The sequence below is a fragment of the Salmo salar genome, chromosome 25, assembly GCF_965601325.2.
Source record: "Salmo salar chromosome 25, fSalSal1, whole genome shotgun sequence".
Classification (NCBI taxonomy): Eukaryota; Metazoa; Chordata; class Actinopteri; order Salmoniformes; family Salmonidae; genus Salmo; species Salmo salar.
This window is the reverse complement of record NC_138315.1, coordinates 37,903,239-37,915,000: the sequence shown is the minus strand read 5'-3', so window position 1 is coordinate 37,915,000 and position 11,762 is coordinate 37,903,239. Positions and strand designations below refer to the sequence as shown.

At 47.2% G+C, this 11,762-nt stretch overlaps 1 protein-coding gene across 1 annotated transcript in view; it reads right to left on the bottom strand.

Moving 5' to 3' along the window:
• The window catches only part of LOC106586712 (BCL-6 corepressor), a 96,288-nt gene that overhangs the window by 62,455 nt on the left and 22,071 nt on the right, over positions 1-11,762 (bottom strand). The window contains exons 2-3 of the mRNA XM_082969238.1: positions 8,581-8,656; positions 430-3,846 (exon numbers count right to left, since the gene is read on the bottom strand). Coding sequence (XP_082825364.1) covers positions 430-3,846; positions 8,581-8,583 — 3,420 coding nt within the window. The 5' untranslated portion in view covers positions 8,584-8,656. The remainder of the gene's footprint in view (positions 1-429; positions 3,847-8,580; positions 8,657-11,762) is intronic.

Below are 11,762 nucleotides of genomic sequence, written 5' to 3'. Positions count from 1 at the left end.
ACCAATGTTGCCTAGACAACTCACAGGCCTAGGTTAACCTTTGAACTGGCCTAGTACTAACTCACTGACTGTCAACATGCTTCAAATGTCCTCTCAATCTCAGAGGCAACCGCAAAGGGCTGGTATAAGCCTATAACCCTGAACCAACCCTCACCCTGCAGGTTCAGCTATGGGGAGCAGGTCTCTGATCCATAGACTGATTCTAAGACACATCCTATATGAAGTCATATATTGTCTGAATAATGTGAAAGTCTATGGGCGCTAAAATAAGTGGCAGAATTGACCATAGTTGTAGGTTTGATTCCTGCACAGGTCACATGGGAAAGTACCATATAAACTGTAAATGACCTCAGATGAATGAGTCATGTTACCATCACATCCACTGATGCTGCCCCCAACCCAACTATGTACGCATTTCTCTCAACTCACTTGCAGAGCGCGCTGTTCTCGGCTCAGCTTGCTAGAGTCTGCGTACAGCTCGGTCGTGACACATTTGATGCGGTCACCCACATAGCCCGAGGAGCTAGCGATCCTCTTGGTCAGGCTGGTCCTCCGTGAGCCTCTTCGCCCACCCTCTTCGTCCTCATCCCCTTCTCCATGTGACTCCTCTGTGTCTCCAACGCTCTCTCTTTCACTGTCCCTCTCCTTCCCCAGGCCCATGTAGCGATGGATGGGGTGGGAGGAGGTTCGTCTGTCCATCTCTTCTCTCTCCTCTCCAGACGTGAAGTCGCAAGAAAACGTGCCATCTCTCGACAAGTGGTCGCCAGACTTGCGGTCACAATCCCCAGTTGTGCGTTCACCAGGCATGCAGTTGCCAGAGATGTGGTCGCCAGACTTGCGGTCACAATCCCCAGTTGTGCGTTCACCAGGCATGCGGTTGCCAGAGATGTGGTCGACAGACTTGCGGTCACAATCCCCAGTTGTGCGTTCACCAGGCATGCGGTTGCCAGAGATGTGGTCGACAGACTTGCGGTCGCCAGACGTTCGGGCACAGCGCAGGGTGCTCTGGTCCTGTTCCCCTTGGTCCCCTGGCTCTGAGGAAGGGCTCTGGTCCTCAGGACTCTCCTCGGCCCGATTAACCAGCATTGGGGAGCCCTGAGGTGGGCTAGAGGCTACACCTGGACAGCACGTCTCCTGGAGGGGCTTGGGTCTCACACAGAGGGTCTCTGGTTGTCTGTCTGTGTGGATAGTTGTCATGGTGGAGCTTGGGCTGGGGTGGTGATGAAGATGGTGGGGGTAGTGATGATGCAGTTGGTGTTTTGGCTCCCGTTCCACTTCCCTAATGTTTTCATTGCCATGGCAACACTTGTGTTGGTTGCCCCTGGCGATGGGGATGGTGACAGAGACTTGCGGCTTGTTGGTGGTCGGAGTGGACTCTCCATCTGTGTCGGAGTGGACGAGGTCAATGCAGACGATACGTTCTTTGGAGAGGGTACTGAAGCTGGAGGAGGAAGTAGGTCTGGGCTGGCTCCCTCCCTGCTCCGTGTCCTCTCTTTTGGGCTTCACGTGGGACCCCTCTCCTGTTTCCACACCACTTCGGCCCCTGCGGGACCCACCACAATCCTCTGTGAGACCCCTAGGTTTGTCCTGACCCTGGCCCCAGCACTTGGGCCCCTGATCTGCCCGCTCCAGGGCTTTGGAGTCTGGATGTGCGTGCATCAGAGGGTGGGTCATCTCCTGGGAGTTGTAGGTGAGGTACTCCCCAGCATGGCTGTGGTAGGGCAAGGGCTGTTTGGCTGCCAGGTGGGAGGGGTACAGGCTGCTACTGCCCAGCAGGACGGGGTGAGGGTAGGCTGGGCCCTTCCCTGGCAGAGGGAGAGAATGGAGGGCCATGCTATCGGGTACAGAGTAGTGCAGGTATCGGTTGGCATAGGCCATGCTGTGAGCTAGGTAAAGGTGGCTGGGCGGGTGCCCGTTGGTATTCTCCAGACAGGGACGTTTATTATAGGGAGACATCTCCTGGGACGTCTCAGCCCTCTTGGGGGCTTTAAGAGACTTCTCTGTGGTGCTCCTATGATGGCCGGCCATGGGTGAACCTTCTGAATGGCTGGGGCTGTGTTTGGGCCAATCACCATTGGGTTTGGGGGACGGGGGCATCGTGGAGGCAGGCTTGTGATTGGAAGGTATTGGGGTAGTATGTGGCTCTCCCACCCTGAGGCATGATGGGCTGCTTTGCTGGGACTGGGGCAGGACTCTCTCTATAACCTTGTGTTTGATGACTGAGGGAGAGGAGCGTTTCCCTTGGGGGTCTGGGCTGGGCCTGGGGGAGGGGGATAGGGCTGGGGTGTGGGGCTGTGTGTGGCTGGACCCAATGGTGGAGATAGGTGTAGGGGTAGGCACCACCCAGGAGGAGTGCAAAGTGCTGATCATCTCTGACCTGTCTGGGGCCTTGGAGAAAGTGCTTCTGACCACTGAGTGGGAGGGGTGGGAGGAGGGTGAGAGGGTCTCCTTCAGGAGCTCCCGGCTGGGGGGATGTCCGTACCGAGGCCCCAGAGACCCCAGAGCTTCCATCTTGATGGGGAAGCTGTTGGGAGTCAGGTCAAACTCCAGCAGCCTTCCAGAGAGATCCAGAGGCTTTGGGTCTGCTGGGTCTTTGGCAGTCTTGTTTGGTGGGGTTTTCCGCTCAGGGGATGGTTTAGAAGGGGACTGATTGGGTTTCCTTTCACACCCCCTGTGCTCCGACGCCCCATCCCTGGGTCTGGGTTTATGGGGGCTGGGCCGGGCGGGGGAGGGGTGCTCTTGAGCAATGCTGCTCACATAGAATGGGTGAGGCATCGACTGGGAAGAGGAAGAAGATGAGGAGGAGGAAGATGGTGGCCCTATTCGAGGGACTGGCCTCTGTAGGTCTAAGGTGCTGTCGCTGAGAGTGGGAGGCAGGGGAGGAGCAGGCTGGGGGAGGCGAGTAGAGGCGCGAGGGGAGGAATCAATGGGAAGGCTATTACTACCACCACCACCACCACCACTACTACTACTACCACTGCTGTTGCTGGCTCCTTTGTTTGAGGTGGGTCTAGTGGGCTTACTGCTCCTGCTGGGGGGTCTGTCTCGGTCTGTGTGTTGGGGCTGAAGGTGCTGGGGTGGAGGGGGAGGCTGGTGAAGCTGCTGCCCAAACGGAGAGCCCTCGTGGTGGATGCGAGACCCGACACTCAGCCCCTTCTCCTGACAGTGTACTATGGAGGTGGGGGCCACAGACACCGCTGGGATCCTCATGGGAGACCCCACCAGGGGGGAGGAGATGGGGGACGGGGGGTAGGGGGGCATGAAGTAGAGCCTCTCGGTGGCCGAGGCAGCAGCAGGGTTCATGTTCCCCCCCTGGGAGGCACAGAGGGACTGGTAGGCCAGGTGCTGGGGCAGGTAGGGGCTGGGCTGACTGAGGAATTGAGCCTTGTACATGCTGAGGGCAGCGTACTTGGACGTGTCCATGAAGGGGTAGAGGCCCGCTTCAGGGTACAGCCCCGGGCTCAGCCCCCAGGGCAGACGTAGGTACCCGCCTGCTCCAGCACCCCCCAGGCCCAACTCTGAGGGCTTCTGCCCCCCAGGCCCCACGCCTATCCTGTCTAGGCCCTCTGGCCCCCTCTGGAGGCCTGGTGGAGGGCTCTTGTACAGGCCCATGTAGCCGTTACTAGGCTTGCTCCTGTCCATGGAGACATCAGGCTTATAGAGGAGGTCCGGGAGGCCGTCCCGGCCGTAGCTCAGGGGGAGGGTATTGGTCACTTCGCGGGGCTTCTCAGCCGACAGCGCTTGGATCCCTGGGTAGATCACGCCGCCGTGCAGGCGGAGGCCATCCCGCATGAGAGCATTGCGGTCCAGACCCATGGCGGCCAGGGGGGTTAACCTGGCATCCACCTACAGGGGGATAACACAGGTTAAAATCTGTTACAAATATTGTTTTAAAGCAGCCTTATACACATGTAATACATGTTATACACGCAGGTTATGTCTTCACTTGAGTTAGGTATGAGGATATGGTTTACGTCTCTCAAAAAGGCCCAATGCAGCCGTTTTTATCTCAATATGAGATCATTTCAGGGTAACAATGAAGTACCTTCCTGTAATACAGTGGCGGTCGGTGATGTTTAATATGAATTAAAGTTTAGAACGTAGGTGCACAGGTCGAGCGAAAAATTGGAGTAATCGAGGTGACGGACAGTGACACATTCAATATCGCCTTACACACTGTTGCCTGCATCTAGCTGATCTAGGATGTAATCATTAGTCCGACAGTTACAAACGAGAGTTTCTATTAGACAAATTCAGTTATATTTATCCCTGTTTCGTTCGGGTTTGCTTCCGTTTCAGATTTTTTTTTTTCAACAGAATCAGCTGAATGAATACAACCCTGATCACACACAAACATAGTTGACTTCATAGCAGCCACACACAAACATAGTTGACTTCATAGCAGCCACATACAAACATAGCTGACTTCATAGCAGCCACATGATCCCTTTGATCGACAGCATGATCCCTTTGATCGACAGCATGATCCCTTTGATCGACAGCATGATCCCTTTGATCGACAGCATGATCCCTTTGATCGACAGCATGATCCCTTTGATCAACAGCATGATCCCTTTGATCAACAGCATGATCCCTTTGATCAACAGCATGATCCCTTTGATCAACAGCATGATCCCTTTGATCAACAGCATGATCCCTTTGATCAACAGCATGATCCCTTTGATCAACAGCATGATCCCTTTGATCGTTGTATAATTCCCTCTCGTATCTACGTGCTCTCCTCCTCTCATCTTTTCTGTTCGCTTGTGGACTTCAGTGTACAACACATCAGCTGTCTGTGACCAGGCCAGAAAACAAAAATCCAAACGAAACCTTCATACAGTATCATAACCGCTACAACACCCTACATAGTTGTCAACATATTAGCTAACATGGTTAGTAACGTCATAGTCAACATAGCTACTAGAACTATTGCATTAGTAAACACGCTACAATCATGCAGTACAGTGTACAGTCAAAAAGCAGTTACACAGGCAGGCCACGGTCGCAAAAAATTCATTAATAGATCCAAACGTTTACCGTGACTTGGAAGAGTTCCAGTGTTGGATAGCCATAGCCAGCTAGCTAGCATAGCATCCCTCTCTGTTTGAGCCGGGTGTTTGAGTAGGCTAAACTAGCTAGTTGCATTCGCTAGCTACACTATATATACAAAAGTATGTGGACACACTAATAATAAACAGAAATACGAGCCTTTGGTCATTAATATAGTCAAATCCGGAAACTATAATTTCAAAAACAAAATGTTTATTCTTTCGGTGAAATACGGAACCATTCTGTATTTTATCTAACGGGTGGCATCCCTAAGTCTAAATACTGCTGTTACATTGCACAACCTTCAATGTAATGTCATAATTATGTAAAATTCTGGCAGATTAGTTCGCAACGAGCCAGGCGGTCCAAACTGTTGCATATACCCCGACTCTGCTTGCACTGAACACAAGAGCAGTGACACAATTTCCCTAGTTAATATTGCCTGCTAACATGAATTTCTTTTAACTAAATATGCAGGTTTAAAAATATATACTTCTGTGTATTGATTTTAAGAAAGGCATTGATGTTTACGGTTAGGTACATTTGTGCAAAGATGGTGCTTTTTCGGCAATGTGCTTTTGTTAAATCGTCACCAGTTTGGCGAAGTTGAAGTAGGCTGTGATTCAATGATAAATTAACAGCCACCACAGTGATTATACACAATGCAGGACAAGCTAGTTAACCTAGTAATATCATCAACCATGTGTAGTTAACTAGTGATTGTGAAGATTGATTGTTTTTTATAAGGTAAGTTTAATGCTAGCTAGCAACTTACCTTGGCTTCTTGATGCACTCGCGTAACAGGTGGTCAGCCTGCCACGCAGTTTGCTCGTGGATTGCAATGTAATCGGCATCCAAAAATACCAATTACCGATTGTTATGAAAACTTGAAATTGGCCCTAATTAAATCGGCCATGCCGATTAATCGGTCAAGCTCTAGAGCCAACTGTAATGTTTGGGGGAGGAATAATGGTCTGGGGCTGTTTTTCCATTGTTCGGGCTAGGCCCCAAAGTTCCAGTAAAGGAAAATCTTCACACTACAGAATACAATGACATTCTAGACGAGTCGGTGCTTCCAACTTTGGGGAAGCCGCTTTCCTGTTTCAGCATGACAATGCCCCCATGCACAAAGCGAGGTCCATACAGAAATGTTTGTCAAGATCGGTGTGGAAGAATTTGAATGGTCTGCACAAAGCCCTGACCTCAACCCATCAAACACCTTTGGGATGAATTGGAACGCCAACTGCGAGCCAGGCCTAATTGCCCAATATCACTGCCGACCTCACTAATGTTTGTGGTTGAATGGAAGCAAGTCCCCGCAGCAATGTTCCAACATCTAGTGGAAAGCCTTCCCAGAAGAGTAGAGGCTGTTATAGCAGCAAAGAGGTGACCAATTCCATAATAATGCCCATGATTTTGGAATGAGATGTTCGACGAGCAGGTGTCTTTTAGTAATGTAGTGTAAGTGAAAGTTAAAAAAGACAAATAAATATAGCTCACATCTCCTTAATTATAAAATAAATTCATTCAAAACTGTTCAACTATTGTCTCTCTTTTTGAGTCAACTTATCACTACTTGTTATGCACTGCAGTGCTAACGAGCTGTAGCTCATGCTTTCAGTACTAGATTCATTCTCTGATCCTTTGCTTGGGTGGACAACATGTCAGTTCATGCTGCAAGAGCTCTGATAAGTTGGAGTACATCCTCCGGAAAGTTGTCATAATTACTGTGTAAGTCTATGGAAGGGGGTGAGAACCATGAGCCTCCTAAGTTTTGTATTGAAGTCAATGTACCCAGAGGAGCGAACTGCAAAAATTACTGAAGCTGGAGACTCATATCTCCCTCACTAGCTTTCAGCACCAGCTGTCAGAGCAGCTCACAGATCACTGCACCTGTAAACAGCCCATCTGTAAACAGTCCATCTATCTACCTCATCACCATACTGTATTTATTTATTTTGCTCCTTTGCACCCCAGTATCTACTTGCACATTCATCTTCTGCACATCAACCATTCCAGTGTTTAATTGCTATATTGTAATTACTTCGCCACCATGGCCTATTTATTGCCTTAACTCCCTTAACTTACCTCATTTGCACTCACTGTATATACCGTAAATTCCGGACTATAAGCCGCAACTTTTTTCCCAGCTTTGAACCTCGCGGCTTAAACAATGACGCGGCTAATATATGGATTTTTACCGCTTTCCATTTTTTTTTCTCCAAAAAAACACATTCTGTGACGTGCTCAGTTTTTTGGCGGCATGAAGCTTTCATTAGACCAATGAAATTGCCGAACGGGTTAAGGTCAAACAACTTTTTTGTTTACTGTTTAGATTAAATCGAGCGCTCTCAAACTTCCCATCATTCTGATTACGGTAGTCATTTTGTCACCCTCATCATGGCAAAGACACGGAGAAATGCATATGATGCAGCTTTCAAGTTGAAGGCGATTGATCTGGCTGTTGGAAAAGGAAATAGAGCTGCTGCACGGGAGCTTGGTCTTAATGAGTCGATGATAAGACGTTGGAAACAGCAGCGTGAGGAATTGACTCAGTGCAAAAAGACAACTAAAGCTTACTGCTGATTTGTTTTTTTGTTACATGCCGTGTTTCGTTAAAGCCTATTTATTTTTGTTACATGCCGTGTTTCGTTAAAGCCTATTTATTTTTGTTACAAGCCGTGTTTCGTTAAAGCCTGTGTAAAGTTCATTTGTTTCAATGTACCGGTAGGCACCTGCGGCTTATAGACATGTGCGGCTTATTTATGTTCAAAAAAAAAAAAAAAAAATTAATTCAGTGGGTGCGGCTTATATTCAGGTGCGCTTAATAGTCCGGAAATTACGGTAGACTGTTTTCTTTTAACTACTGAATTATTGACTGTATGTTTTGTTTATTCCATGTGTAACTCTGTGTTGTTGTATGTGTTGAATTGCTATGCTTTATCTTGGCCAGGTCGCAGTTGCAAATGAGAACTTGTTCTCAACTAGCCTACCTGGTTAAATAAAGGTGAAATAAATAAAATAAAAATAGAGGGAAGCTAGCTGTCCTCTGGCTACACCATGGTGCTACCCTACAGAGTGCTGCTGAGGCTACTGTAGACTGATTGCAAAACAGTGTGTTTCAATCAATTACTTGGTGACCTGTTAATATATTTAGTATAGTTTTATCTGAAAAGGATAACTTTAATGTTTTACCATTTTTACTTTTATCAATTTCAATGAGAATGGTCCTCCCCTTCCTCCTCTGAGGAGCCTCCACTGCTGCAATAGTTATTTTTAAATTGAACAAAAAAGCTACACAATATTTCCCAAGCAAGAATGTAGCTAGGTCTGTCTGGGAATGGTCTGAGTGACGAACGTAATGGGAGGAGCCTCATTTGAGGGAGATGTAACTAACAGTGTTAGTTTCATCAGCTGCTGTGCAATTTACAGAAAACACAGGAAAACACATTGACAGTCCTGGGCCTTTAACCTTGTTATAAACAGTGTTATAAAACTGTAATATACATGATATAGACGATGACGTACCATGATTTGTATGATGTGGTTCCCTTCACTTAAATCCAGATTTCTCTGGGTCCCCGCATCACTAACAGGTCATCTCCTGGAGAGAGAAAACACGTGGTCAGAATAATTTGCACACATACATATACACTGACATGTCATAATAGGGGTGTTTGCCTGATGTGGTGGCAGTGGTGTGCAGTGTTCTAGTTAATGACTGGCTTAAAGGATTGAGTTTTCAATAGCACCAACAACACGTCATGCTGAGAAAGAGCGAGAGGGGAGACGAAGGGCAGAAAGGTGGGGGAGAGGGTGTGATCCCTCTGCTATTGCAACACATACACACACTCCCACTCCACCCAAAGTAGTCCCCCAATCTATAGCCCTCTCTCATTCCCCACCCACCCAAGGGAGTAGCCAACTTACATTGTGGGGCCACAGCCATTCAATCACGTTCTCTACATACTCGTTTTCACTCATACACCCTCCTTGCCCCTCCCTCCTGCCATTCTGCCTGCTGGCTAATATTCAACTGCCTTCCAAAACAAACTTAAGGTCACTTTGAATAGGCTGTTTATTGCTCAAACACACAAACACATAACCTGCATTATCACGGTTAACAGTGAGGATGGTGAAATTGCTGGTAGTGAGAGGTACCTATTTACCCAAGTCAGTCAGTCAGTGAGAGAGAGGAGAGGGAGAGAGCAAGAGAAAGAAACTTGGCTTCTTCATCATAGGAAAGAAACTCGTCTGTGGCTCGAGCTCCGGGCCACAGGCATGCCGCTTTTATTACAGTGACCTCGAGCTCATTAATCTCCTTCTCCCTTGCTGTTCCAACCTTCCCCTTCTTCTTCCTTGCCTGGAGGCTCAGGCACAACCCAGTCCTGTCTGGCCTGCCCGTCTGGCCTGCCCGTCTGGCCTGCCCGTCTGGCCTGCCCGTCTGGCCTGCCCGTCTGGCCCGCCCGTCTGGCCTGCCCGAACAACATCCGTGTGAGACAGAACCCTTACATTTCCACATAACATGTTGGGGGCAATGAAACAGAGCACCATTCATTTTAAATGGAGGGAAGTGAAGAGGGAGGAGGGACCATTGGGCGATGCGTGCATGGGCGAGGGAGCGTAAACAGGGCGGGACAAAAGTTGGGAAATGCTGAACTTTATGCAAATACTCTGATTTTGCAACGATATTGACCAATCAAAGCTCACTCTAGCTTCCAGCCCCTACAACAAGAAAATAGCTTCAAGTGTTTTGTCAAATACTGGTGGAGTCAACTAATAAAAGAATGGACGACCTGACCAGAGAGATCCAGAACCTGAAGAACAGTTCTCCCAGGGTCAGCACGATGAGTTGAAACAGGAGAATGGCAAGATGACAGCAATCTGTAAGTCATTGAGAGAGAACATCAGTTCTGTGGGTAAATCCATGATCATGACGGAGAAATCAGATTATCGAGGGACAATCTAGGCGGAACAACATGGTTGTGGATGGAATTGCAGAATCTCCACGAGACTTGGACGGAGTCTGAGGACAAAGTGAGGGAAATGATCTACGAGAAATTGAACATGGACCACAGGAATATTGAGTTGGATCGCATCTACAGGACTGGAAAACCAATTACCAGCCCAGGTGACAGGCCCAGGCCGATTGTGGTCAAGTTCCTGAGGTTCAAGTACAAGGTAGCTGTTCTGGAAAGAGCCACGAACTTACGAGGAACGTAGATTTTCCTCAACACGGACTATCCTGAAGCTGTGCGCCAGAAAAGTCAAGAACTTATCACAGCCATGAAAGCTGCCAGAGCGGGAGGACATTGCTTACATCCGCAATGGCAGGCTCATTGTCTACCCTTCCTCCCAGAATCCTGGAAGGGATGAGATAGCTAAGCCTATGGGTTTGTAGCTTCAACCCTGCAGCACACACACACACACACACACTAGTTGATTAATGGACTGCTGAATGTACATTTTTTTATCTTGCTTTGTTTGTTCTTTTTCATATTATGTCCATCTCTGATAAGCTACCCAGGAAAGGGCTGAAAATAGCCCATATTAATATATGTAGCCTTAGAAATAAGGTTTATGAAATCAATAACATTCATATATTTGCCATTTCTGAGACTCAGATAATTCATTTGATGACACAGCAGTAGCAATAAGGTTATAACATCTATAGAAGAGACAGAAATGCTTATGGGAGAGGTGTTGCTGTATATATATATATATATATATATATTCAGAGCCATATCCCTGTAATGCTTAGAGAAGATCTTATGTCAAGTGTTATTGAAGTGTTGTGGTTGCAGGTTCACTTGGAACATCTAAAGCCTTTTCTTTTGAAGTGTTGCTATAGGCCACCAAGTGCTAACAGTCAGTATCTAAATAATGTGTGAAACGCTTAAGTTCTTTGGGATAGGGGGTGGTATTCTGACGTCCGGATGAAAAGCATGCCCAAAGTAAACTGCCTGTTACTCAGTAAACTGCCTGTTAGCATATGCATATAATTGGTAGATTTGGATAGAAAACAGTCTAAAGTTTCTAAAACTGTTAAAATAATGTCTGTGAGTATAACAGAACTGAAATGGCAGGCAAAACCCCGAGGACAAACCATCCCCCTCAAAAAGAAATTCAGCCGACCATTGATTTCAATGGCTGGCATTTTTATTATAAGGCGAAACCCTCCCAAATTGCAGTTCCTAGGGCTTCCACTAGATGTCAACAGTCTTTAGAAAGAGTTTCAGGCTGGTTTAAAAACAAATGAGGGAGAAGTTGTAGTTTTTCTAAGTGGCTCCCATATTGGCTATAGTGTTACCAAGCGCATGGCCGAGAGAGCATGTTCTTTTTGTTTATCTCCGGTAAAGACAATAACGATTCTCCGTCTTAAATTGTATTGTTTATTTGCGTATTAGGGTACCTATTGTTTGATTATAAATGTTGATTGACTTGTTTGGATAAGTTTATTGTAACGTTTGGGATTAATTTTGTATGCATTTTGAAGGAGGGAAACGGAGTGGATTATTGACTGAAGTGCGCCAGCTAAACTGAGTTTTTATGGATATAAAGAAGGACTTAAATCGAAAAAAAAAGGACTATTTGTAATGTAACTGGTACCTTTTGGAGTGCCATCAAAAGAAGATCTTCAAAGGTAAGGCATATATTATATCGCTATTTCTGACTTTCGTGTCGCAACTCCCTGGTTGAAAATTATTTGT